General features: G+C 56.0%; 2 protein-coding genes across 17 annotated transcripts in view; one reads left to right on the top strand and one right to left on the bottom strand.

Annotated features, from left to right (window-relative positions):
* The first annotated feature begins 287 nt into the window (after positions 1–287).
* On the top strand, positions 288–12,989 carry DEXI (Dexi homolog). The gene is made up of 2 exons (XM_023247033.2): positions 288–1,221; positions 12,321–12,989. Exon 1 carries the CDS (start codon positions 785–787, stop codon positions 1,070–1,072), a length of 288 nt encoding a protein of 95 aa, XP_023102801.1. The 5' UTR covers positions 288–784; the 3' UTR covers positions 1,073–1,221; positions 12,321–12,989.
* A 3,149-nt stretch (positions 12,990–16,138) lies between these two features.
* Positions 16,139–27,969, bottom strand: part of CIITA (class II major histocompatibility complex transactivator) — a 46,417-nt gene continuing 34,586 nt past the window's right edge. For 10 of the 16 annotated variants that reach the window (XM_019820966.3, XM_019820963.2, XM_011290571.4 and 7 more), the window contains 9 exons: positions 27,340–27,498; positions 26,387–26,458; positions 23,786–23,866; positions 23,105–23,197; positions 21,152–21,238; positions 18,667–18,750; positions 18,403–18,486; positions 17,690–17,796; positions 16,139–16,933 (listed from right to left, as the gene is read on the bottom strand). In XM_019820966.3, the coding sequence (XP_019676525.2) occupies positions 17,721–17,796; positions 18,403–18,486; positions 18,667–18,750; positions 21,152–21,238; positions 23,105–23,197; positions 23,786–23,866; positions 26,387–26,458; positions 27,340–27,498 (736 nt within the window). In that variant the 3' untranslated portion in view covers positions 16,139–16,933; positions 17,690–17,720. Of the gene's footprint in view, positions 16,934–17,689; positions 17,797–18,402; positions 18,487–18,666; positions 20,511–21,151; positions 21,239–23,104; positions 23,198–23,785; positions 23,867–25,283; positions 25,535–25,554; positions 25,896–26,386; positions 26,459–27,339; positions 27,539–27,969 lie in introns of those variants that run through there. The other 6 variants (XM_011290572.3, XR_006590961.1, XM_045047496.1 and 3 more) reach the window with 6 other exon arrangements.

A 27,969-nucleotide genomic window follows, 5' to 3' on the forward strand; every position in this document is an offset into this window, starting at 1 on the left:
GTTTGCGGTTTCCTCCAGCTTTCGTAGCCCCTAGGATACGTGCAGGTTCGAACTGTGTTCTGTCTCTTTCCCCTCCCGCTACTCCGTGGGGGATTCTCAGAGCGAATTGGATTTGAGACCTGGGCGGAGCCCGGAACCAGGAAAGCAAGTCAGAGGCCAGCACCCCGAGGGGCGGAGCGAAGCGGTACCGCCCCCGGACGTCTCGGACCAATGACCGCGGGCGTCGAGCAGGCCAATGAGCGCGGGCAGCGGGCGGCTGGCCAATGAACGCGGGGCCGCTTGGGAGGCGGTGCTCGGAATGCGACCAGGAGGGCGACGCGGCGGCCGCAGCCATGGGTGCTGGGCCTGCGGGGCCGCGGAGGGGGCGCGAGGAACTGCCGGGCGGGGCTGAAGAGACAGCCGCCGGGACTGGCCCTCGACGCTGAGCTGCGGTGGGGCCCCCGCCTGCTCTTGGAGGGCCAGTGAGCGCGAGCGGGGCGCGTCGGAGGAGCCGGGCAGCCGCGGGCCACCTCAGGGGGGCCTCCCTGGCTGCCGGGAGGATCGAGAGGGTCGTGTGGGCACATCTGGGGGTGCGTGGACCCCGCCGGGCGCTTTTCAGGGGCCAGGGAGCGTCTGCAGGGGCCGCGGCACACCGGCGGGGGCACCGCCGGGGCCCAGCGCCGCCTCGGTCGAGCCCCCGGGGCGTCCCTGCATGGCTGAGCTGCCCCCTTGCCGGCCGCCCGGGCGCCGCAGCGGCTGAGATCGCTGGGATCGCCGGGCCGCCGCCGCCCTCGCCGCCCCCTGCATGCCCGGCGCCCGGGTCGCGGCCCACCTGGACGCGCTGGGCCCCCTGGTCCCCTACGTGCCGCCGTCGCTGCTGCCCTCTATGTTCTACGTGGGCCTGTTTTTCGTCAATGTGCTGATCCTATACTACGCCTTCCTCATGGAGTACATTGTCCTCAATGTGGGCCTCGTCTTCCTGCCCGAGGACATGGACCAGGCGCTCGTGGACCTCGGCGTGCTCTCCGACCCCGGTTCGGGCCTCTACGATGCCGACTCGGAGCTCGATGTCTTCGATGGTTACTTGGAGTAGGCTTGGCTACCGTCCTCCCCTCCCCCCCAACGACCCGCAACCCTCGGCCTGGACCGGCCGCCCAAATCCTGCCGCCGCTGCTGGTTGGGGTCATCGTTTGGCCAGGGATGGGACCCCCAGGACGAGGCCCTCACTGGCCTCCAAGACCTGTAAGTGCCCTTTCTGCACCAGATGAGGATGGGTTGGGGCGCTGGCGAAGAAGAGGGTGGCATCTCCACACCGGACACACACCCTTCCCCCAGGCTTGGGATTCCTCCATCCACCTCCTGGAGGTCTATTTAAGATGCCAGGAATGGCCAGACCCCTGTTAGGCCCTTAGTTGGGGCTGCAAAGCTTTCCCCGGTGAAGGTGACAGTCATTGAGGGGAAGGGAGACTGAGCCTGAATGGTGTTGGGTTAGCCACGGTACCTACTGCCACAGCTTGTGGAAAAGCCTTTGCACCTAGATCCCTTTGAGGCAGATCTGTCAGCACCTCGCCTCTGCCTCCATCTGGCTTGATGGTGACCTTGGTTTTTCCGGAATTCCCATAGTCCCGGAAGGATAAAGACTTGGAGTGTCAGAAGAGCTAACACGCTGGGCACGACCACCTTTGTCCCGTAGCCCTTTCGGGGACTGGGTGGGGACTTGAGAGCAAGGGCTCAGGGCCGAGGGCGTAGGAGGTGAAACCTCCTTCAGCAAAGTCTGCACTTCCTTTTGGCCTTGGGTTTGCTGCTGTTCGGGAGTCGGGTTTCAGGGTGCCGGGCAGTACCGCAGCTTGGATCTGCCAGGGCCGCCCGTTTTGCAGGTTGCTTTTGCAGACTAGGCAGGCTGGGGCTGGCTCCGCCTACGGGGTTTGCAAGATCTCAAGGAGGAGTAGGGGCCACCGGATCTTTGCACTGAGGTGTTAAAGCCCTGCCGCTGGGCTGGGACCAGGAAGCTGCGCGTCCTGCCTGCCCCACCTTGTGTGTCGATGGGAGGAACATGAAGGTCCAGGAAGGAGGAGGGCTTGGCCACAGTCTCCCAGCCGGGAAGAGAGGCGACTGCACAAGATGAGAGGACACACAGGCACTTTTTGGCTGAGCCCCTCCGCTGTTCGGTGCTGCAGTATCACTAAGCACAGGGCCCGAGTGGCAGCGAAGGGAGGATATCGAGGCAGCAAGGGCTCCTTTGAGAAAACAGACACTAATGCCGCTCGCCCCGCGCAAGCTGAGTTAACGCCCCTCCTCTTGTTGCCTGTCTTTGCCAAGATGACCATAGTCAGAGGGAATGCCGGATGGGGCAGGACCCACTGGTGGTAGTGCTGGGGGCTGAGGGCTCCCCTGAGGGACAGACAGTGACATTTCTCTGAGAAAAGCTTCACTTGAGCTCAGTGCGACCTTAACAAGAACCAGGTGCCAGGCAGAGTGTCAGCCACTCTTGCATACCTACCCGGTCTGCCTACCTACCTGCCTGCCATCCATCCATCAATCCGTTCTTTGATTGAAGAAAAATATTTACTGAGTACACACTGTGCCTCGTGGGTGAACACAGTGAACAAGAGAGACTTAGCCCTGGCCCTCCTGGCATGGGGAGAGAAGGCACAAGCAGATTCCCAAGCAAGGTATCAGATTTTCTGGGAGCCATTAAGACATGTGGGAAGGACCTGGGCCATCCTTGTTGAGTTCAGCCCTTAGAACAAGTGCCTGGCATCTAGTAGGTACTCAGTAAATGTCTGTTGAGTGAGTAAAGCAGAATAGAGATGGGCTGCTTTAGAAAGGGGGTGTCAGAGAAGGTCTCTTCCAGGAGATGACATATTTGAGCTAGCCCTAAGTTGGTAGACAGAGCCAGACTGAAGATCTGGGGAAAACCAGTCCGGGCACAGGCAATGGCTCGTGCCCAGGCAGTAGGGTAGGAGAGCTGGTTTGTGCCGCCACCAAAATGAGGCCACTGTGGATGGAGAGCAGCCCCAGGAGAGGTCAACGGGGCAGGTGGGGGCAGACCCTACAGGACCTGGGAGGCCAGGGCCACGAGCAAGGGGAAGCCAGCAGAAGGTCTTAAGCAAGAGATGACTTCAGCAGTTGTGGGCAGAATGGGTTGTCGGTGCGAGTGTGGATCAGGGAAGCCGTTTGGGAAGTGTGTAGTTGCCCAGGCTGGAGGCGGCGGGGGCTTGGCCAGGGCGAGGTTGGTGAACACGGAGAAACAGACTGAAAACACCTTGCGAAGCTAGAATCTGTGGACTGTATTCAAAACCTGTCCCACGTATTGATCATTCACCATGCCTGGTGCTAGGCCCTTTGCACCTGCTTCCACCAGGCCCCAGTGCTAGGCCTTGGAGAGCCTAAGATGAATCTCTGCCTCCAAGCCAAGCGCTTGACTTTGAGACAGCGTAAGTTGGTGAAGAATGTCTCATTTTATCTCTTCACCACATCAACAGAAACACTTCCCCTTCCAAATGAAAACATTGGCATGCTCTGAACCCAAAACTTAAGCCCAAATGCTTCGTCAAACTTCGCAGCAAAGGCTGTTTGAGCAGAAGCACCAGGAAGCATGTCTCAGGGACACCCTTGCAAAGCTGTCAGAGTGGCGGGGCCCAAGCTGGGAAGCAGGAAGGCCTGGGGCTGGGGGGCAGTACTCGAGCCCCATGGAACGGGGAAGTCACGCACAGCAGTCCTTCTTCCCCAATCCCGAATCCAGGCCTAGGCGGCCTTGGCCCCGGGACCGGGGAAGCCCAGACCCGGGTAGGGGAGGGTGGCCAGTAACAGGAAAAGCCTCTGGGAGAGATCTAAAAATGGTCCGACTGCACCGCATCTGTGGGCCCCTTTCTGTAAGCAGAGGAACATCAGTAGTCAGATCTCTTTCCTCCTGGCTCGTTCTCACGCGGACACATTCTCAATGTTACACACGACAAGGTCACAGAAGCACTGACAGGGGTGGAGGGCTGGCCAGGCATCAGGGACTGGGGAGGATCTCAGGGTGCACTCACTTTCTCTCCTCTTTTTCCTCTTATGTGTGTATGAACATGATACCGTTCATCAAACATTTGTTTGAAGGAGGCAGTATTAGGGTTGTGATTAGGAGCACGTACCTGGTTCAAATCCCAGTCCGGGCTGTGACCTTGGGCATGTCACGTGTCTCTCTGTGGGTCAGTTTTCTCTTCTAAGGAGCGGGGGAAATGAAATCTATCTCACTGTGAGGATTAAATGGGATAGATGTAAAGCTCCTAGGCCCTCCTGTGTCCAGTCAGTGATCATATTCATGTTAACCACTGTTAGCATTAACAGATGTAATGGAAAGTGTGTATGCTCAGGCTTTGGCAAATGTATAAACCTGCCTGTGCACTCCTACATGAATATTCACATCCCCCAGTGAGCCACGGAGGACTGCCTTCCTGAGTGCTGGGTGGGTTCGGGTCTGGGCTCCTAAAAGAGAATTCCCCCACTGTCTTCCCAGCCCGGGACCCTCAGGAGACCTTTCCCACTGCCTGTGGTCTCCCAGGGCCACCAGATCTGGGCCCCGTAGAGTCGAGGCTGCACTTTTCCTAGAGTGTTAATCATTGCCCAGGAGCAGGAAGTGGGGAATCAGGAGCTCCTTCCTTCCCAGGAGAAAGGCCCCTGCGGCTGGCCTGAGAGCCTTCGGAGAGTCCTCACATGCCAGCGTTTCCGATGCAGAGGCAGGGCAGCTGGATTGATTCGTCCCTGTTCTGGCACGGAGGGAGGGCTGTGGGAGAGAGCCTCTCCGCACCAGAAACGGAGAGCCTACAGGATGTTGCTGTCAGTCACTGGGGCCTGGTGTAGCTCAGATTCGGAGCTGGAGTAACCAGACTGTCGGGCTACCTATTATAGGGGCTCCTGGCTTCCGGGTCCTGACCGGGTGCCACGGCTGCTCCTTCTGATCTACCCGCCCTGGTCCCCTCCGTGCTAGTCAGCAGCCTGTGCCATGAGCAGAACACCCAGGCTGGTGTGTCAGTGCCCTGCTCAGAAACCCAGAATTTCTGCGGGGATGTGGACAATAGATTCAGGTCACGGGAGATCCCTCAGGCAGCTGGTGGAGCTCGTGGGGGCGGGGGGGATGGAGAGGGGGAGGAGAAGTGTCACGGCAGAGGAGGGAAACCAGATAGCTGTGGTCCAGGCAAGAGACAGGTGCTGATGGCAAGGGGAGGCAGGTGCACCCCTGGCCTGGCCGACTTTCCACTCTGTCCTACTGCTAGGTTCACCTGGAAGACCGCTGGCCGTGGGACGCATGGGTGCCGGCTGCCCCTCTGGGCGGAGAAGGCCCCATTAGGGAGGGGTGAGGAGCCAAGGAAGCAAAGCTGAGGAAGACAGCAGAGCTCCCCAACCCAGTGCTGGGTTTGCAGGGGCTCGTGGGGGTGGGGTGGGGGGCTCCCAAATCCCGACCCTGGAATAGCGCTCGCAACTCTCCCAGGCCTGCTGCACAGACCCTGTCGCTCCTTTTTGCTGAGTTTTTTTTTTAAACCAAACTTTACCTTGAAGTAATTTCCCAATTAGGCAGAAGTTTCAAGAAGAGTGCAGAGAACTCCCCTGTAGTCCCCACCCAAAGTCACCAGTTGCACTGATTGACATGTTCCCACATTTGCTCCCGAACACAACACGTGCTTGCCCTGCGCGTGTGTGTGTGTGTGTGTGTGCGCACATACGTGTATGTGTGCAGTTACTCACCTGAGCCGTTTGAAAACGGATTGCAGACCTCATGTTCCTTTACCCCTAAATGTTTCACTGGCTGTGTGCTTAGCTCAAGGACATTCACTGCCATGACCACAGTCACAGTTGTCAACATCGGCAAATTTAACACCGTTGCGAGCCTATGAACCAGATTCAGTCTGTGACTTTATTCAGATCTCACCAATTGGCCCAATAGTGGCCCTTTCACAATAGAAAGGCAGAGTTGAGGTCCCAGATCCCATCCCAGATCACCCTTGGCCTTAATTGTTATGTCTTTCGAGTCCTCCTCGATCCCGACCAGCCCCTCATTCTGTCTTAATCTTTCATGACATTGACATTTTGGAGGAGCACAAGTCTCAATTTGGGTTTATCTGATGTTTACTCTTGCGATTAGGTTCAGATGATGCACTTTTGGCAGGAACCCCGCGGAGAAGTGAGTGAGTGCCCTTCTGAGTGTATGGTTATCAGGAGACACATGACGTCTGTCCCACTACTGGTGATGTTAACTTTGATCTCTGGCCTAAGGTGATGTCTACTGGGTCTCTCCACTGTAAAGTTCCTGTTTTTCCCTTTATCACCTGCCGTTGTGATCAAACTAGTTTTAGTATTTCATCTTTCAAAAATCTACTTTTTTATGTGAATTTACTTTTTTATGTTTATTTTTGAGAGAGAGAGCGAGAGAGAGAGAGAGCATGAGCAGGGGAAGGGCAGAGAGAGAGAGGGAGAATCGGAAGCAGGCTCCAGGCTCTGAGCTGTCCGCACAGGGCGCCACATGGGGCTCAAACCCGTGGACCGTGAAATCATGACCTGAGCTGAAGTCGGACGCTCAACCAACTGAGTCACCCAGGCACCCCTATTTAAATTTATTTTTAATGTTTATTTGTGAGAGTGAGAAAGACAGTGTGAGCAGGGGAGGAGCAGAGAGAGAGGGAGACACAGAATCCGAAGCAGGCCCCAGGCACTGAGCTGTCAGCACAGAGCCCAACACAGGGCTCAAACCCGCGAGCCATGAGATCATGACCTGAGCTGAAGTCAGAAACCCACCTGACTGAGCCACCCAGGCGCCCCTATGTAAATTTATTTTTAAAGGGATGTTTATTTATATCGCTGAACACAGAAAACCAACATTACTAGGCATGGATGAAAAAGTGAGTGCCAAAGTCATTAACCTCTGGCCGCATACCAAAGCCAGCTAAAGGCCTGGGGCCTCTGGGCTGCTCTTGGTTATGGGAGACCAGCCACTGTCCAGTAAGATAGGGTAGTGGTCGCACCTGCGGAAAGGCTCATGCACATTAGATGAGAGAGTGAAGGGGCATGTAGTCAGATCCTGAATGACGCTGACAGTGTTGATGGTGTGTCAGACCCAGAGGGGACTCGCCCGGGGCCTTCCCCTTTCCTCCAGTCCTTGTCTCCTCTTGGGGGCCAATTACCAAGGAAGATGTGTCTGTTTGGGTGGCCTTTGAAGCAGCCCTGGGTCAGGCACCCAGTGAGTCGAGGCGGCGATGCTGGTGCCCTCACAGCTGTCATCCCAAGCCTGGGAGTGGCTGGGAGCCACTTCCGACTTCCGGTTCCAATCACCACCCCACCACCCCCTCCGAGGGGAAGGCTTCATTCCTGGGATTCCTTCCTGGCCTTGGCTGGGTAGTTAAAAATAGCTGCCTCTCTCACATCTCCTAGCTTCCCCTAAGCATCACCCATGAAGCAGGCAGGGCTGGGCTCATTAGCTCCACTATACAGGGAGGGAAACTGAGGCTTGGGTATGGTTAGTGACTCAGCCCAGATACCCAGCTATGAGGTGGCCAGTTGGGCCTCCTAGCCTCGCTCCCAGTGCCTCCTTGACGTTCTCTGTCACTCTTGGGCACCTGCTACTTTTCCCTTAGACCAGAGAAACCAGGCTGAGGCTACTTCACAAGCCGGGGGTATCTGGCTAGCACTAACCGTTGCATTTTCATAGTATTTTTTTTTTTTTAGCATTGCCTTTGGTGTGTGACAAATGATACTGTTTTTTATTCATGAGAGTGACATAAAGGTTCCTTTAAAAAAAAATTTTTTTTTAAGTGCATTCATTTAAAATACCAAATAAATAATACTCCAGGCAGTTCTTAGGCAAGACTCGAGGGCAAAAGTTGCCATGTCTTAGGACCAACCAACTGGAGACACATTTTGGACCAAGAATCATCACAAAACTGACAACTGATGAGTGTCAGCATCTGGCACGTGAACCAGACCTGGGTTCGAGAAACCGACCCTTGCTTCTCCAGAACGCTGGCTTCCCTGGGGGACACGGACCCAGGCGGCTTCTCCTTTCTGAGCCCCTTCCGGCCGTGAACTCTTGGACCAGACAAGGCAGAGGTCCTTCTGCGGCACAGCCCGTCACTGAGGCCACAGCGGAGACGCAGGGCGTTTTGGTTCTGGGTGACATCTGTCTGTAGCTGCTTTAATTGGTTGGTTGGTGAGCAGTGGGTTTCCGGCAGGCAAGGTCCTTGGAGGACGACAGGGCTACTGTTTTCAGAAGGCCCCCAGCACGGAAGAGGTGCCCTGCCTGGTGTGTTTTCTAGCTGGGAAGTGATGGAAGGCCTTGTGTATACCAAGGCCTTGTGTATCGTAGGCATTCCACCAATGTGATTTCATAGCCTCACCACAAACATTCCAGGGAGGTAGGCACTGTCCTCTGGTTTCAGATGAATAAACAGGCCCCGAGAAATTAAGTTAATTTGCCTGAGGTCACACGGCTAGGAGGGGGCAGAGCCTGAATCCCCACAGATGGGCCTTGCCCTGACTGCCCCTGAGGAAGCCCGCAGGATGGCTGAATCGAGACGAGAAATCTCCTTTCAGCACGTCCAGGGCATCGCCCCACCAGCGCCCTCAAGACACAAGGGCCATTTTCTCACTTAAGCCAAATGCCAAACCAGGCAGCTTCTCCACCGAGGTATTGAGCTGACACATTGTTCTTAAAATGGCTCAAGTGCCCAGCTGTCATTCTTAATGACAGAAATGAGTCAGCTGGCCACTCCCTCTGTCCGGATCCGGGGAGTAGCGTGGAATGAAAGGTTACAGCTTCAGAAAGAAAGAAAGGAAAAAAAAAAAAAAAAAAAACAGCCATTGGCCAATGAACTGTCTGTCCTGCACTAAAGATACTAGAAGGTTGGAGAACGCCCTGCCTGGGATTCTGCAAGCCGAGGCTCCAGGATGCTTTCAGCCTGAGGCTTTGGGTGCCCTGGAAGAAGGCGATGAATGAACCTCAGATCAGACTGCGGAGGGGAGGTTCAAGTCCTGGCTCTGCCCTCTGCGAGCTGTGTAGCCTTGAACAAATTGCTGAGCCCTCTCTGAGCCCCATCTGAAATTCCGGATGATGAGCCTGCTTGGCCCCATCTCCTGAGGTGCTTCTGAGGCGTAAATGAGCTAGGACCTGCGTTAAAGCGCATAGCACGAGGTAGAGTTACCACCTGTCCAAGATTCTCTTTGAGGGGCTTGCTGTGAGGCCAGACTTGCAAGTTAAGGAACCAGGGGATCTTTAGCAGCCACGGCAGGTGGCAGAGATGAGTGGTCTCAGGACACCCTCCAGAGGACACACAGACCTGGGCTGTCCTCAACTTGCTGTGTGACTTAGGGCAGGTCACCGCCCTCTCTGGGCCCTTTGTGGAATGAGTGGGACCGACTGATGAGGGTCTCTCACACCCCACGTGACACCACCAACAATCACTGCTGTAACGTCTGAACTGTTACTTGTGTCACTGTTTTCTTTCAACGAGCTCTTTTTAAAGTGAAGTGATGTCCTGGAAAGACCGGACCCGTATATTCCGATCAGAAGTGAAACCCAGCAACATTTGCCATAAATAGGTGACCCTGCAGATAGCACAGTGAAAACAGAGCCGTGGTGAATACAGCTGGAGCCGGTGCCTGTGGAGCCCCGGGCCTGTTCAGATGGGAGATTAGGCCGTGTGAGAGACACAGGCCAGCCAGACCGCCGCTTGCCTGGACTCCGTGCTGGTGGTAGTCACCAGGATTGGGAGAGGAGTGAGTCCCCGTCCTGGGGGGTGACTGTGTGCTCTGACATCCTGTCCACACAAGTCTGAAATGGGCTTAAGTATGATCCCCGGTGTTGGAGAGCTCTGGAGTGAGCCCTGCTCTCAGGAGCACCCCGGCAGGGAACCCCAGAGATCCCTCGGAGGGAGGGGAAGCCAGGGACACCTTGCTAGATGGCTGAGCTCCCTAGTGCTCTGGCCACACCCCTGGCTTCCCCTCTCCATGCCAGGTCCAGTGGGGAGGGGGGTGGGGCCCCAGGACGTGAGGACTTGGCCTGTGCCATCAGTGGGAGCCAGGGAAGGTCTCAGAGCAGTGGAAGGATGTGTTCCCAGCTGGCCTCTAGAATCTGGCAGAGAACACGAGAAACTTTGCAGATTTGGCCCCTCCCCCTCCTCCACCAAGGCCTGCCTTCTTGCTCCCTTCCCCCACCCCATAGGAAAGTGGGGGGAGCACGGGTCTAGGACCTGCCTTGCTCTCATCGCCAGCCCGCCCGCCCCCCACCTGGCATGTTCTTCATGCATGGCCTCACCCAGACTCTGGGCTCCATCTGTCCCTGTGCTCTGTCCTGTCTTTGACCTTCGACTGCAATTGCTCACAAGATCGTGTCTCAAAGGCATGACTGCATTTATCACGGGGTCCCCAGCCCCCGGCTCAGGTCCTGGCACACAGGATGTGTGAAATTAGGTAGGGTTGAAAATCTCCAGGGGCACGAAGCCCTGGGGAACTGAGCATCCCAGACAAGTTACTTACTGTCTCTGAACCTCAGTGTCTTCATCTGCAAAATGGAATCGTAACAGTGTGTCTGACAACTCCGGGAGTTGTTAGAGCTGAATGAAATGACTTAGTGCCATGGGCCATCTTGGGCATGCTGTCCCAGGAGTGGACCCTGGGACAAAGATTCAAGGGCAAGTCGCTTATTTGGGAGGTGATCCTGGGAACTACTGGTAGGGAGTGAGTCGGTGAGCCAGGAAAGGGTTGTGTCATCCAGTAGGTCACCACTGCAGGCCTGGGCTCAGTCCTGCTCAGGGACTCTGGGGGCCAATGTAGGGACAAATATGGCTCAGTCGCCTCAGCTGTGGAGTGCAGGAGCTGGGGTATCGATTCACCACCTTCCTGGCCATCACTGGTTGGAAGGCAGCTGTGGGGGGACCTTGGCTTTGCCTGCGGGACACCAGGCAGCCCTCGGGCAAAGAGGCAGGTCAGCATGCCCTGGAGGGGTGAGTGGAGGGAACAAGCGAGGCACCCGCAGCTTCCGCCCTGGGCTCGTGGCACTTAGGTGGCTGCTACCTCCTGAGCTTTTACTGATTGTGATTGTTGTTGTTACATCCAGTGCCAGCTCCGCCTGTCACAGGTGTGTGACTTAGGCAGGTCACTTGGCTTCTCTGAACCTTGGGGAGATGCATGGTTCTCAGTGGAGGTGGTTCTGCTCCCCCCAGTGACCCTTGGGAACGGGACAAGGGTACATTTTTAGTTGTCGCAGTGCCCGGGGGTGCTACTGGCATTTAGTGGTCAGGGACCCAGGGGGGGGGGTGCTGACAACCGTCCTACAGGGCCCAGAACGCCCCCCTCCACCTCAGAGAATTGTTACACCTCACATGTCGGTGAACCACAGTCCATGTCACGTGTTTCGCATAGACGGTCTATCGGATGCGTGACGGCATTTGCAGAAGTGAGCCGGCAGAGATGAGGCACAGAACTGGGGCAGGAGGGCAGGTGGGGAATGGAAGACGCCGCAGAGACGCCGCCACCCCGCCGGACGCAGAAAGCGGAGGCTACGGGAAACGGGGAGCCGCCGAAGGGCCTGGCCGCGAGGATGATGCCATGTCCTCCGAGGACGAGCCTGGTGGGGCTGCGGAGTAGCTTGGCGACGGCCGCAGCCTTCCCGTAGCCTTCCCGTAGCCTTCCCGTCGCATCATCCAGGCGGGGCGGGGGGCGGGAGGCGGGGCCAAGCCCCGCCCACGACCCGAGCTTGCTCGGCTGCCCTGGGGCTCAAGTGGGCCAGCAGGCTCTGGGTGACCCCTGAGCAGGCTGCCCTCCTTCTTCGGGTCCCGATCCCCCTCGTCCCTCCCAGGGTGGACAGTCCTTCCTCTCCAAAGGGAAACTGCCCTGGTTCTCCAGTCCAGGCTCCTTAGAAATCAGGCGAACTTATTGTTACAAAGTTATCAGTAATGGGACGCCGGGGTGGGGGGTGGGGTGCTCAGTCGGTTAAGCGGCCTACATCGGCTCAGGTCATGATCTCACGGTTGGTGGGTTTGAGACCCGCTTCGGGCTCTGTGCTGACAGCTCGGAGCCTGCTTCTTATTCTGTGTCTCCCTGTCTCTCTGCCTCTCCCCCACTCACGCTCACGCTCTGTCTCGAAAGTAAATAAACTAGAAAAAAAAAAAAAAGGTATTAGTAAAAGTTGTAGGAAAACACCCCCAGCCCGAGTCTGGAGCTTCTGATGGTTTCTGAATGCAAGAGATGGGGGAAGGCCTCCCTGCCCTCCTTTGGCCTCCCGGAGCCTGGAGGTTGGACCCAGATATACCCCCAAATGGGTGGCGGGCCGTGCTTCTGTGCCAGTAACACCCCTTTTCCCTTCTCGTTAGGCCTGCTTCCCCCGAGAGCTCCGTGCCAACAGAGAGGTTTCTGTCCGGACCCAGGAGGGTGGGGCAGAGAGATGGAGACTGAGAGCCGAGGCCCGGAAGGCCTGTACCCCTGTCCCCGGGGAAAGGCAGGGGCATCCGAAGACCTCCCCCACCCTCAGCGTCGCACAAATGGCCTTGCCTTGGCTTCTGACCTTCGCGTTGGCGATGGATGTTTACAGGAACCCAGCCAGAGTCTGCCTCCCCGCTCTTCACCCCCGACCGCTCCTGCTTCTCCACACTTCGTCTTCCGAGAGGATGCTTCAAACTGCGGACCCACTGCGGAAGCCACTCCCAGCTCCGTCGGAGGCCAGCGGAGCCCAAAGCTTGGCCAGGTTTGGCCCCGAGGCTGGTCTTAGATGCAGCGACTATTTCAGGGAGTAAGTCAGAAGGAAAAGAGGCCAAGGATCGTGTCGGGGGCGAGGGTCGGGCTCGACTTATTCGTTTCCAGTTGCTCGTTCTGCATCAAGTTGCCAGGACTGATCCGTCATGCGGGGGGGGGGGTGCCTCGCTGCTCCGCTGGCCAGAAATGTTGTTGCAAATGTGAGCGGTATGAATACTTGATGTCGATAAGCCTGTAAAAGCAATACTTAGGAGGCTGACTTCTTTCAATTAAAAAATGTATGCAACCAACTCCAGCCTGTGGGGGCCCTGCCTATTTTCGGGTTTTTTTCATTGAGATTCGGGAAAGCAGCCCTGATGCAGGACCCCGTGCTTGACAAAGGGGCAGAAGAGGCCAGGCTTCTCCAGCTTGGGGCCAAGCTGGGCTGGCGTGGGAGTCCAGCCTGCGGGGCGTGGTGGCCCGGATCCCAGAGATGCACCCAGAGACTTGTGCTAGGGATGATGGCGGGGAGGGAAGGAGACACCATCACGTGCACACCGTGTTAAGCAAGGTACAAGGATTGGTGCGTTGGGTGGGTGGGGACACAGGTGAGGGGGGGGTCAGGCCGCCTGCAGATCTTCAGGGAAAAGGCAGCTACAGCGCCCCATGTCTCCCTGTGCTGAGAAAGGGCGCCAGGGAAGGTGACCAGGACATATTTGAGAGACCCAAGGAGAGACGTGAGCCTGCGAAGGGAGATGCTTTCATGGGGCGAGAGACCGGAGGGGGAAGCTGAGGATTTGTTTAAAAGATTCAGTAGACGTGGAATCAGGCCATCAACACACAGCGTGACTCCAGACAGATGCCCCGGCCCCTTCTCCCACCCAGCGAGTGGTGCCCTGGGAGCGATTCCAGCATGCTGTGCCCATGCCTGTGGACACCCACTCCCCCAAGGAAAGCGGAAGGCAGGTTTGCCTCCTGACTCCCTCCTCTACAGGAGTGTGGCCTTAGGCAAGCCACTTCTGAGAAATGGGGACGGTAATTTACGTACCTCATAACGTGACTTGGTGCTGATTACCAAGGTCCCCACTGGGCTCACATGGCTCCGTATCAGGACTCACAGCTTGGCAAGCAGAGCCCACACTGGTTTGCAGCCCCCATGTGCCCCCTTGTCCAGGTGCCTTTGTGCAGTGCACAGACCGCCCAATCACACCAGACAGCCCTACCTGGGGAGTTTTTTTTAATTGACTAAAATACATGACTTCCCAGAGCAGGCACCTTGAGCATTCTATTGAGTATGCTACCGTGCCCTCAGCAGATGTTTGTGGAATGAAAAAAGGAAAGAAAGCAAAGTGGTGAGGATCATTCCTTCCACAAACATTTACTGAGCACTGACTATGTTCAGGCACCTTGCTGGGTGCAGAGGACAGAGCAATGAACAAAGCAGACAGGTGACCGGCCCTACTGAAGCCCACATCCCAGAACAAAAGCAGACAACACAACAAATAAACATGAAAAAGAAACGACAGACCAATTTGGAGAGTGGGAGTGAGGGGCATCTATTCAATAGGGTGGTCTGGTAGACCTTCCTAAGGAGCTGCTGTCCTTTAAACGGAGTCCTACAGGGTCAGAAGTTGTCCCAAGGGCCAGGAAGAACATTCCAGGCAGACGCAGGAAGAAAACACATATTCCTATGTAATAGGGACAGCTAACAAGTATTGAGCTGTATGCCAGCTCTTGTCAGCATATTAGCTCCCTGGATCTCTGCGTAACCTCCATGAAGGAGATACTGTAACTATGCCCACTTTTCGTATGATGAGACTGAGGCACAGAGAAGGAATCTGCACAAGTGGTGAGCTGGGCGCTGAGCCCAAGCAGTCTAGCTCTGGGGGTCTGTGCTGCTGGCCCTAGACCGTGGTCCCTTTGAGCAGGAAGGGTTTCACACAGTGTTGGCACAAAGTGATCATTACCGATATTTATCGAACACTTATTATATCCCTTGCACGGTGATAAGCACTTTACATGTATCAGCTCATTTAATAAATGGCAGCTATCATTCAAGAGTCCGAATGATGAATAATCACGGCCTCTGATGGGAATGTGTCATCTCTGAACAGACCGAAAGCAGTGGGTATGATGGTGCCCCCCCGCCCCCGCCGCCCGGCTGAGGGGTGCCAGCAGAGGCCTGCACTGGGGTGGGGGGGGTGGCTCAGTGCTCACCCCTGTGGCTATACAAACGGGAGCCCGTGGATAGCATGCAATCCCCAAATGCCGGGACCCCCTGAGGAGTGATGCCCCAGCTATTTAAAACCCAACCCTGGGGGCACCTGGGTGGCTCAGTCGGTTGAGCATCCGACTTTGGCTCAGGTCATGATCCCGCAGTTCGTGAGTTCAAACCCCGCATCGGGCTTCCTGCTGTCAGCGCAGAGCCCGCTTCGGATTCTTTGTCCTCCTCTCTCTGTGTCCCTCCCCCACTCACACACTCTCTCAAAAAAAACCCCCCAAAAACCTAGGTCACAACGCCTGGTGTCCTTTGCAGCTGGGCCGAGAAAAAAGGCCTCCACCTCTTCGCAAGGACCGAATCCCTGTGACCCTCCTAACTCCTGCCCCCCAACCTTGGGAAACAGAGAGTTGGGACCCAGGCATCAGGGCTGGTGCAACTATAGCCGAACAGACAGCTCCCCCTGCCACCAGGAGAAAGCAGACTTCTCCTGAATCAGGACTTCTGACCAAGTGGGTCACGCTCCAGCAAAAAAGCAACAACAAGAGCCGAGCTGGCAGCGCTCTGTGCAGATGGCAAAGCTTCTGGTCCCTTCCAGGCTCACCTCGGCCAGGGCAGGATTGCAGCTTGACTGAGGAATGGCTCCCAGCATAGAGCAGAGGAGAACATCCCCTCTGCAAGGCTTATGGTGCTTCAACTTACTGATCCCCAAATAACAAACTGTCCACCAAAGCTCAGGAAGCCATAGAAAGATCCTTTCCAAATAGACAGGACTTGGGGCCAACATGGTCTCTGCTGGGGGTGCTACGAGGAGTGGGGGGCTGTAGAACCCTGGCCCCTGTCCTACCGAGCAAAGAATAAGGAGGCAGTGATGCTTTGTGACTCCCAAGTCTGGGTTATAAAAAGGATGCTTCTCCCTGTGGTCCATGGTTCCTGTCCCTGTCCCTGTCCCTGTCTCTCTCTTCAGTTTTGGGTGATCGCCCTTCAGCACAGCCACTGTGCTAGGAAGAAGTCCAAAGCAGCCCACGTGGAAAGGTCCTCCTCTGGCAGTTCCTTAGAGGAACCAAGACCCTAGCCCCCCAACCCCCAGTCAGCATGGAGTGACCGGGCCTTCAAATGATGCCAGCCCCAGCCTTCAAGCTGCCCCAGCTGACACTGAGTGGGGCGGAGACGAGTTGTGCACCAACCTCCCCCCCCCCCCCCGCCCCCAGCACAGCGCACATAACAGGCGTGTGAGCAGAGTAAACGTGTGTGTTGTTTTAACCCACTGCATTTTGGGGTAGTTTGTGATGCATTTAGATAACCGAACAGCGGGCATCCCCCACAACGGCGATCGTGGTAGAAACTCCAGCCGTGGACATGCGGGCCCTTTATACTGTAGTGAAAAAATGACCCAAGAAGTGAAGGCCGAGAGGCAGGTGTGGTTCCGGCCCACTCCCCTCCCCCCACCGTTAGGGCACGGTCAGCTCTTTCCGGCTCAAGTCCAGTGTGTCTGGCCGGGCGGAGCTTCGACCTCGACAAAGTTAGTGCAAAACAGTGAGTCCTGGAGACGGACAGCAGCTGCCACAGACTCCCCGCCTGTCACAGGGAAATCGGCAGGTGGGGCCAGCCGCCCGTGTCCTGAGAGCACCCGGCATCCTTGTTAGGAGAGCAGTGCAGAGAAGTGACTTCTCCCCAGGCGGACAGGGACCTGGGGAGGCAGAGATGTGGCCACCTCGATCCCTCACTCCGGCCCGGCCACGGCTGCCAGGAGCGTCCTGTGGGATGCCTCAGGGCCCCTGGGTGGCCTGCGTCACCACCGGTCGTGCACCCGTCCGTCGGGGCCGGCATCGACCTGGGCCCCGCAGGAGCCTGGAGCCGGGCCTGGGTCCGTCCGCAGAGCAGGCCAAAGGCCTTCCCAGAGCTGGGTGGGGGTGGCCCTGAGCCGGTAGGGCCGGGCGCCAGGATGCTGAGGCTCACGGGCGATGGCCCAAGAAGCACCGCGTCCACAAACAACCAGTTCAAGGTCCAGCGTGGTCGGCGTCCTCAGAGAACATGCTGTGAGAGGCCAGGAGAAGGGGTAGGTCAGAAAGCTTTAGACGGGGCAGCTTGACCCAGGAGGGAGTGCTGTCAGGACAGGGGCGGGGGGGGGATGGGGGGGGTGGGGGGGGTGGCGCCTGGGTGGCTCAGTCGGTTAAGCGTCCGACTTCGGCTCAGGTCACGATCTCACAGTTTGTGAGTTCAAACCCCGTGTCAGGCTCTGTGCTGACAGCTTGGAGCCTGGAGCCTGGTTCAGATTCTGTGTCTCCCTCTCTCTCTCTGTCCCTCCCCGGCTCACGGCCTATCTCTCTCTTGCTCAAAAAAAAAAAAAAAAAAGTTTAATAAAAAAGATGGGATGAGGTGGAGATGATGGAGGAGGGAGACATCACGGGTTGGGGGAGCGTGGAAGTGAGGGGACCGTCATTGCACAGAAACCTGTAGAGCAAATGCCTATGAGGACACTGCAGGACAGCCAGCAGGCTGAAGCAGCAGGGTGGCTTGGGGACCTCTAGAAACTCTTCTCAAAGCTAAGGGCTGTGGGCCGTGGACAGCCACCCCCACGCCCTGCCCCCACCTCCCACGCCTGGCCACAGGGAGGACGCCCAGAGCCCGAGTCCCCAAAGCCTTTAAAGTCACCTCCACCAATCGCAGGGGGACGCCCCAGATGCCACACGGTCCAGCTCCCACCCGCCGCCCCCGCCCGCTTTTTACAGACTCGGACTTCACATCACACTGACCCCAGCAGCCCCCGCGGCTCTCCCCGTCCAAGCCCACCTCAGTCACCTTGTCCCGGGCATCGCGGAGATCACTTCAGGCTGATCCGCGCATCCAGCTGCTGTAGGTGCTCGTGGACGCCAAACGGGATGGTGGGCGTCCACATCCTGCGGTGGGCATGGCATGCAGGGGCCGGGTTAGAGCAGAGACGGGGGCCCGGAGTCCCCAGTGCAAGCCCTCAATTCCCTCCTACCTCCCTGAGGCCCCTTTCTTTAGACCTGGTTCTGCCAATGACTTGGCTGTGCGACCTCAAAAAGGTTAGTGAGCCTCTCTGTGCCTCGTTCTCCTCGTCTGTAAAGTGGGTCTCTTAAGATCTACCTTGGAAGATAGGAGTGATTCTGTACTGGAAGCACCTTGGAACAGCATAAGGTACTGACACTGGACATCAGACATCGTTGGGACAAAACAATACATAAGTTGGAACCAAACTGCCACATTTTCCGGGTCCAAAATGATAGAAAACAAGTGCCTTCATAGCGTTCACCCTAATGCATTGGCCATTTTCAGGTACCAGCCGCTGTTCCGAGTGCTTTGTACACGTACATTATTTTAAACCTCAAAGAACTGCTTGGGGGTAAGCATTGTTCTCGCTCCCACTTTACAGACAAAGAAACTGAGGCCAGGTGCCACACTGGCGAGGGCCACAGTGGGATTTGAGCTCAGGGCTCACAGGAGGGCTGGCGGCCCTCTGCCCGCCGCGGGCTGATACTTACGCCAGCGTCTCCACGTGAGGGCACTTTCTCAGGCTGGCGGCCAGCTGCTGGGCCCCGGCGGCTGTGAACTTGTTATACTGGACACTGGGGAGAGACACCCATCCTAGGGTCCGGCCCCCATTCGGGGCTACCCAGCCCCAGGCCACCACGCTCTCAGCAACCAGACCTCAGCCCCGCCCTTCCCAGGGTGCCAGCAGGAGAGCCCGCAGCCCTGCCCCCGCAAGCCCCAGACCCCGGCCACCCACTGCCCCTGGGCATACTCACTCCAGCACCCGGAGGGACCCCATGTCTGGAAGCACATGCGCCAGGCTCTCGGCTCCCATGTCACAGATGCAGTTATTATATAAGCTGCCAAGACAGAGGTCGGGGCAGGGGCCGGGGGTGCCGGGAGGTCAGGACCCAGGGGGATCCACACCCAGCTGGATTCCGGCCCCATTTTACGGAGGGGCAAACTGAGGCCCCGAGAGCAGAGGCTGCTCCTCTGGGGTCACACAGTGAGCCCAGGGAAGCAACGGGACTTTAGCCGAAGTAGCTTCCAGGCTGAGACTTCACAGGTTCAGATCCCAGCCTCGGGGTTTGCTGCCTGTGTGACTTTTGGCAAATGACTTAACTCCTCTATGACTCAACTTGCTCCTCCATAAAATGGGCATGAGTAATTGTGGGGAGGAATAAATGAGTTATCGATGGCACAATACCCAGAATAGGACGGGCATGTGGAATGAACTTAATACTAGCTGTGGTTATTACTACGTCTGTGGCTGGGGAGGGGGCGTGGGCTCAGGATTATATGAGTGACCGTGGATGGTGTGACTAGCTGTGGGGATAGTAGGGGAGAGAAAAACTCAGGGCCAGCTCGGGTTTCTGCGGCGTATCCCCAGCTGGTAAATAACATGATGGGTGTCACTGGTGCGAGCAGCTGTACCCTCATCAACAACCGTCTTTTTAACAAGCCAGGTCTGCCTTGGTCCTCATTTCAAGACCACGACTTGGCCATGACTCAGCCTCAGGGCCATACCGCCGAGCTGCATGTCAAAAGCAGCAGGTCTATACTGCAGCAAAGTGGATTCAGGCTAAGCTCCAGCATCCCCTGATGTCACAGGTTGGCCGGTACCGAGGGGAGGAAACAGGTCGAGGCTTTGCAGTTTCTTTCTGGGGTGGGTCGTAGGACCCAGGAGGTTCCCCGTCTGCCCAAGGACAGAGGATTCTTCCCATATTTCACTGATGCCAAGATATGCAGGTTCATATTTGAAGATCGTTGAGATCAGGATGTGTCTGATAATGAATGTTTAATTAGCAGCGTGTTGTCCTCTTAATGGGGTCTTACAGTGGATGGCATCTTAGATTGCATAAAGGATGAGGTCTTTTAAAGTGGCAGATCAGAGATTGCCCCGATATGCCCCACCAAAAGCCCCCTCCTGACCTTCGAGGGCCTCCCTGCTCAATCTGACCTCCCCTACCTCTCCCACCTCATGTCCCACCCTGTGTCCCTCATTCCCGGGAGCCAGCCACAGTGGCCCTTCTGGCAAAGACTCGGACTCTTTCCCACCTCAAGGCCTTTGCATCTTCTGTTACCTCCTCCCGGAATGCTGGTCCCTGAGCGACTCCCACAGAAAGGGAAGGGGCTCCTGACCTCCTGGGTGAATTCACTACTCCCATTGTACCCGCTTGGGCCCTTGTTTGTTTCCTTCCCAGCATGAGTGGCTAGTTTAAAATATTTGTGCCTATGCTTACTTATTTATTATGCATGAATAATGCATGAATTTATTATGCATGAATAATATAATGCATGCATTTATTAGGCCTGAAGGCAAGAACCGTATCTGTTTTGTTCATAGCCGTATCTCCAGTTCCTAGCACAAGTTCTGACCCATGGTTGATATTAGAGGCAGTTACATGCCCTGCACAACTCTAGGAAGTGCCAATCCCATAGACTGCAAGTTGCACAATATACGACCCACACAGCTGCACATGGCAACCCTGGCTGGAAGGATAAAAAATGGATGTGTCAATAACTAGATGAACCAGATACCATCTCCCTTGGAAACATGACTCTGGCTGTCTTAGGCGGGTGGTGAGGGCTGAGGAAGGAGCAGGAAACTCCTCCCAGCCTGGGGAGAGAGGAGAGAGACGGAGCTGAATGACTGGGGCTCTGGTCCAAGCTCCCCCACCCCCCAATCTGTCCTGGGACCATCAGGGAGCCAGGCGGGAAGTAATCATAGAGCAAGGGGTGCTATGCCAAGGCCCATCAGAAGGTGGCGGTGCAGGCACTGTGTGAGCGACTAGAGCCAGCCAAGGCTGCCTTCTAGAAACCGGCACCCTGGGCAAAGGCTCAGTCCTGCCCTCCCCTGGGGAAAGAGGACCAGTATTTATGGTGCACCCCAGCCAGGCACTGAACCAAGCCCTTTCCATAGGCCACTGGGATAGTACCCGTTTTCCAAAGGAGCCAACAGTCTCGCATGAGTAAGCAACTTGTCTAGCTTGCCAGGTGCTCTTTTCCCAGGACCTGCTATCCTCTCGTTTTGGGGGGGGGGGGGTCGTGGCATGGCCCAGCTGCAGGGGCCTGTGCTCATACTGGATTTTCGGTCAACCCCCCCACCACCTACCACAATGGCAAGCCACACAACAGTCTGCAGGAACCGCCTCTGGCCCCAGTGCTGGGCTTTGCACCTGCACAGAGCGGGGCTCTCAGCCCTCCCCCGGCCCGCCAGCTCAGCGCCTGGTCGATGGGGGAGAGGGGGTGCCCACTCACCTGAGCCTGAGGAGGGACGCAGCCAGCGAGGGCAGGGCCTCGGCGAGCTTGCAGGCGCCCACGTCGGTGATGTTGTTCTGGGACAAGCTGCGGGGACGGGACAGCAAGGGCTTAGCACCAAACTTGTGCCCACCCACCCCGGGGTAGAGCCGGGGAACTCTCGCTTCCTCCTCGCAGGGTGGCCCGGAGCAGCAAACACGTGCCCATCTGCCTCGAGGACGGTCGTGGGGAACAGGCTGTGAATGGCGCTGTGGGTAATGCGTGCTCTTAATAAAGAGATACTGTTCTGTCCTGTGGCTGAGTGGGAGGCGAGGGTGAGAACCAACGAGAAAGAGATCACACTCCCCCCCCCCCACACACACACCTGTTCTAGGATTGGATACCATCCCCCTTCCCCCTTTGGCCCACAGCTCCACACTGTAAGTGAATAAGTATTCGTATTGTTTACTGCCAGATCTGTTTTGTTCCTGACTGTATCCTTGTGCCCACATCGGTGCAAAGTACATGACAGGTGCTCGGTACGTAAGTGGGGAAAAGATGACAGGAAGGAAAGGTAGGACGGGGAGGGAAGGAAGGAGGTAGGGGGCGGGCAGGGAGAGAGGGAGAGCCAGCTTCCCCACAGTGTTACCTAGAATGCTATAAATTAGACGGGACGCCTCAGTGTCCCTGCATTCAAGGAAATCCCATAGTGAATCCTGCGGCTGTCCTGGGTCCTGATTACGAGGCGGAGCGTGCATAGACTTTGATGACAGTTTCAATAAACGACCATGTAGATTCTCCTACACTGTATCCATCCACTTCCCGAAACCCAGGACAGTTTGTTTGTTTTTTTCATAAATATTTATGGGGTGCCTGGATGGCTCAGTCTGTTAAGCATCGGACTTCAGCTCAGGTCATGATCTCATGGTTGGTGAGTTCGAGCCCCACGTCAGGCTCTCTACTGTTCGTGTGGAGCCTGCTTCGGATCCTCTGTGCCCTCACCTCTCTCTGCTCCTCCCGCCCACCCTCTCTCTCTGTCTCTCTAATAAACATTAAAAAAAATAAACGTCTGCTATTTTGGTAATGTTTTGGTGACAAATCCTCTTCCGTTTTTCCTCCTTCACCAGCCCCCTCCTCCCTGTCATTTTCTCTCCCTACGTGTTAATTATGTTCATCACTGTGCACTTCATAATTATAGATTTATTTGTTTGCTCACTTGTTTACTAGGAGATCCCTGAGGTCAGGGGCATTGTTTTGTTTAAAGCTGGGAAGCTAGGTCTCCAGGCCCTCCAGTGGTGCCTGCACAGGCACAGAGTAGGTGCTCCTGGAGCATTTGCTGATTAAAATCTTTTTGTTTTTGTTTTTGTTTAATTTTTTTTTCAACGTTTTTATTTATTTTTGGGACAGAGAGAGACAGAGCATGAACGGGGGAGGGACAGAGAGAGAGAGGGAGACACAGAATCGGAAACAGGCTCCAGGCTCTGAGCCATCAGCCCAGAGCCCGACGCGGGGCTCGAACTCACGGACCGCAAGATCGTGACCTGGCTGAAGTCAGACGCTTAACTGACTGCACCACCCAGGCACCCCTAAAATCTTTTTTTTTTAATGTTTATTTATTTTTGAGAGAGAGAGAGAGAGAGCATGAGTGGGGGAGGAGCAGACACACACACACACACACACACACACACACACACACACACACACACACAGAATCTGAAGCAGGCTCCAGGCTCTGAGCTGTCAGCACAGAGCCCGACGCGGGGCTCACGCTCATGAACTGTAAGAACATGAGCTGAAGTCGGATGCTTAACCGACTGAGCCACCCAGGCGCCCCGTGCATTTGCTGATTAAATTAGCACGATGCTCGAGCGCACGCGTGACTGCATCAGGGAGCAAGTGAATGACTGCATGGCTGGGTGGACACGAAAGAAAACGAAAGCCAAATGCCGCAGGAGGGGCAGCCCCGGCACTCACTTGAGGGTCTCCAGGGCCTTGAGCCGCGGGAAGGTGGCCGACAGCTGCTCGACACCCTCGTCGCCAATCTTGTTCTCGCTCAGAGAGTCCAGGCTGCAGGTGGCATCAGAGGGAGGAGCCGTCAGCCGGGAGCCTGGAGGCCAGCTGACCAGCAGCCCCCTCCCATGCCCACCACCCCCCACCTTGGACACGCCACAGGCAAACTTTTGAGAGCCGGTCTTCATCCCCCAGGGGCGCCAGCTGGCCAACCAGGGGACAAGGTTCTGACTCTCCAGGGAACTGAATCATTCCTCCCCCCCCCACCTCCTTCACCCCCGGAGGCCTCCTGAGCTTTGACAGCTGCCTTAACCTCTTGGGATCACCATCGTGCAAGGGGATCGTGCTCCCCGACCCCGCCTCCGCCTCCCCATGGGGAAGGTGGGAACAGCACGTGAGATCCAGGACGGAAGAGTCTCAAAGGTCACGAAAGGATTCCACTGTTTTGTTACTGGGGATTCTCATCCATAGCTTCCCTGCGGTGGGGGCCTCAGGCCATTCCCACCAGCCGTACTGAGGAGGCAGCAGGAGAGAGGGAGGAAGGGCCAGATACAGAAAGACTTTCTTTGCACACCTTCCTCAGGGCCAGGGTTTGGGGTTATTGAAACCAGAGGTCGCAGGGAAGGTACCCGAGTCCATACTCACTCCAGATGCTGCAGGGAGGAAAAGGCCTCGAGGATCCTCACCAGCTTGGGAAAAGCCTGGGGGCCTGAGATGGGGCCCAGCCTAGGAGGCAAAGAGCAGACGTAAGAGCCTGGAACAGCCATAGCTCCTTAATTTGGCCCCAGGGTAGGCTGGAAACAGCACAGAAGGCAGGCTCACCTGAGGTCTCTTCCCCTTCCTGCCTCCCTAGGGCCTTCCCTCCCCTGACCCCCACCAGATGCCACCCAATCCCTTTTGTTCCAAAGCCCCCCAGGCCCCAAGAGGCCAGCTGGGCTCCCGGCCTGCGGACGTGGTTCCCACATTCTGGCCTGACAACCCGCCAGTCTTGAAAAAACACGGCTTACTTATTTGCCATTACATTTTACTAACAAATAAAACTGTTTATGGAGCACTTATTACGTGCCAGGCACATGCTGGATCCTTCGCTCAGATTAGATTTCATCTCACCCGCACAAGGACTCTGAGCTGAGGGCGCTTCTTAACCCCGTTTTACAGATGGGGAAACCGAGGCACAGAGAGGTTACCTAATCCACACAAGGTCTCACAGCCTGGCTCGACATCCATGCCTGACCTCCAGGGAATGAGAAAAATAAAGACACCAGAGGGCTGTTTTGTCCTGCTCTTAAAATACAAGGTTAAGCGTCCCCAATGTGAAGACCCGTCTTTGATTCTGAAATGTCATAAAATGCCCCTTCCTAGAGAAAAACTTTTGCTTGTTTGAACGAACACCTTTGATAATGATGAAGAGATAGTAACTGAAATCTCAGTCTGGGAACCGCCAGCCTCACTAAAAGGTCACGAGGCGGAAGGAGTCCAAATTCTGATTTGAACTACGGGCGATACCACTTGGCTCCCGTGGGGCCTTGTGGGCAACTCCCTTCACCTCCGTCTCTGTGTCCTCAGATTCAGCCCCCATCTCAAGAGCTTGTCGGAAGGATCACAGAATTCACGCATCGAATGTCGATTACGTGTCTACAGACATGTAACAGACAGAAATCCTGGCCCTCATGGAGATGACAGTCTGGGGGTGGGGTCCGGGGGGCAAGACGGATGAAGAAATCGGTAAGTTGTCTGGTGCGGGAGACAATAAGTAATACAGAGAAAAGTACGGCAGCGAGGAGGGTGAAATTGTACTTTGACACATGGGAGTGAAATGGCCTCGCTCAGTGGAAACCAGAAGGAAGTGAGAAAGTCTGGACACGGGGCGTGCAGATACCTGGGGAAGAGCATTGTGCGCAGAAGACACAGGCCGTGCAAAGGCCCAGAGGCCGGTAGGTGCCTAGTGAGGTTGGAAGCCAACCAGGAGACTCATAGGGCCGGAATGGAGTGAGCAGGGAAGGTGGCCCGGGAAACTGACGGGTGGGGAAGCAGATGGGGGCCGAATCCGGGAAGAACCCTCTCCCCCAGCAGAACCCACGGCCTCATCTCCAGGCAGATGGGGCCTGCGTGCTATCTGGCACCGCGGCTGCCCGTCACACACCCGAAATAGGTCTTTCCTTCCTTCCTTCCTCAGAACTTTCTCGTGGCTTCTGGCCTCCAGGTGGCTAGTCTCCTGGTTCTGGGCCGTTCCACTTCACAACTCTTGTTCCCCAGAACACAGTTTCGGCCTCAAACTAGGGGCTTTTTATGCTGAAAATACTTCAAAGCCAGAAGGGGCCCTTGGTGATTGTTTTCATACATTTCCTCTTTTCAGCAACATTGTTGTCTCTGCACAAACGTGGCACCTTGTCTCTGTTCAAAACAAGAAATGCTTGGCTTTTTCTGGGGCGCGGGGGAGCAGAGACCACGAGGGGCAGGCTGCTTGCGGGGGACCAGCGGGGGGCCTTGGGCAAGTCGCTTAACCTCTCTAGGCCTCAGTTTCCTCATCTGTAAAACGGGGGAAGATAGTGACTAGCTCCCGGATCACCTACGAAATGCGTTGAGGACACTGTAGGCGTTTAATAATTTCTTCCTAATCATTAGAGGTGACTTTTAGATCCCCAACCAGGATCGCCCACGAATTTAGCTTCTTCCTCTGTTGGGGCAAGAGCCCGACTGACCTGACTTCTGTAACTCCGGAGAGTTGACACCCTCTAGGCCTCAGTGTCTTCATCTGTACAATGGGGAGAGAGTAACCATGCCTGCATTCTGCATGGCCTCCCTCTCTGGCTCATTCCTCCTCTGTCCTCAAGCTTCAACCCTTCAGTCACCTTCTCTGCAAAGTCCCCTGTGACCTTCCCCTCAAATCTGTACTCCCAGCCCCTGAGTCACTGCCACTGACCGCAGGAGGTCATAATTGTCTATTTACACTAGACTGCAGCCTCACTGAGGACAGTAGCCTGGGTCAGTTGAGTATATCTGCCCAGTGAATGAACGGGAAGGAGGACGTTCACCGGTAAACGGGCCATGTAGCTTCACACCCGAGAAACTGCAGCCCCAGCCTTGACCGGCCAGGCCCCAGATGCTGGATGCTGGTGTCCAGAGGGGCGAGGCCAGAGGCTAAGAATGATCTGGGGGACCCATCTCCATCTGGGTGGCACAGGCCCAGCTAATGCTAGATGAGACGCCTCGTGGGGACCCGAGACGATTCACTCCTTTGCTTACGCGAACTCTAGCTTCTTTAGATCCCGGACCGCAGGGAGTTCTCCAGCCGTATCTTCTGAAGAACTTCTTGTCCTGGAGAGAACAGGCGGGCAATGTTAACGGGGAGCAGGCTCCTCGCCTGTCACTGAGCCCCTAAGTATCGCAAGATGCCTGCCCCCGTGTCCCCAGATTCCCCAGAAGGTCTGCCTTCCTCGCGACTGTTGTGGTCCTGTTAGAGACACCTCAGACGGGACGCCTGGGTGGCTGAGGCGGTTAAGTGGCCGACTTCCGCTCAGATCATGACCTCACGGTTCGTAAGTTCCAGCCCTGCATCAGGCTCTCTGCTGTCAGCACAGAGCCTGCTTCAGATCCTGTCTCCCTCTCTCTCTGCTTTTCTCTCTCTCTCTCTCAAAAAAATAAACATTAAAAAAAAAAAAAAAAAAAAAAAAAAACCTCAGACCAGGACATTAGGAAGGATTACTGCAGGCTTCATGGAAAAGAGCCTCCGGGTAAGCACTTAATACCCAGCCCAGACAGCACGTAGTAGGTGCTCAAACAATGGATGAGGGCAGAATGAGAAAACGTTGATCTGTCCTCAAGTTTCCTCTGCCCCCTGGACCTTAGAGCTCTGTCATCCATAAAATGGGAAGGATCTGGGCCCCGGCTGCCTTGAAAGGTGGCCATCGATATCACTTCTGTTACCAGAAGGAGAAGGCATTTCCTTAACTCTAAGCAGGGAATCTCTCGCTTGCTTTGGCTGAGAACGAATGGGGTTCGTGGTGGCAAGTTTTGGATGGCACACAGCGTGATCGGTCCTGGAGGCTCTGCCCAGTGGGGAGGGGTGGCCGCAGCCTGGAGGAGGGCACGGGATGTCCCAAAGGAAAGGAGGAACACTAACGGCCAAGTTAATATTGGGTCCTGTCTGTCCTCAACCTGCATGTTCTGAGCCGCCTCTCATGCCTCTTCCTCCTCACCTCTGGATCTGCACGAGGTTGCCCAGATCTTCCACATCCTTCACGGACTTGGCCTTGAAAGGCTCGATGGTGAACTTCTCCTCCACCGCCCGGAGCAGCTTGGCCTCCCCACGCTGCTGTAGAGACTCCCACAGCCCCACCATGTCACTCAGCGCAGCCCTGTGGAGGAAAGGCCTCAGACCCAGGCACAAGGACCGGGCTAGACCATAACGGAGGGGCAGCTCCATGAAGGGACCTCCTACCCATTCAGATACTTTCTGTTCCTCAATTGCATCCCTACTTCAGGAAGCCCCCCAAGACCACTCCAGCTCTTATTGATTCCTCCCTTTTCTCAACTCTCCCAGTGGTTTTGTTTCCCTTTTTGCTTTGGCTACCAGGAAGCCCCGTGCTAAAATCTTGGTGGAACCACTACAGTGGTTTAGGACCTTACGGCTTGGGTAATGTATGTTTAGGCGGCTGGTGGGAGAGATTCTCTGTAGATTAGGCTGAAGTGATCAAACACATCCCTGAAGGATTTAAATGAGCCAAGTTAAGGGATCAAAGGGCTACGTAGAGTATGGTCAGATGTCAGTTCTTGAATAGAAAGCAGAATGGAAAAGGAGAGAATGGAGGTGGGGGGAGGCCAAGGGG

Source organism: Felis catus, chromosome E3 (genome assembly GCF_018350175.1).
Source record: "Felis catus isolate Fca126 chromosome E3, F.catus_Fca126_mat1.0, whole genome shotgun sequence".
NCBI classification, from domain to species: Eukaryota; Metazoa; Chordata; class Mammalia; order Carnivora; family Felidae; genus Felis; species Felis catus.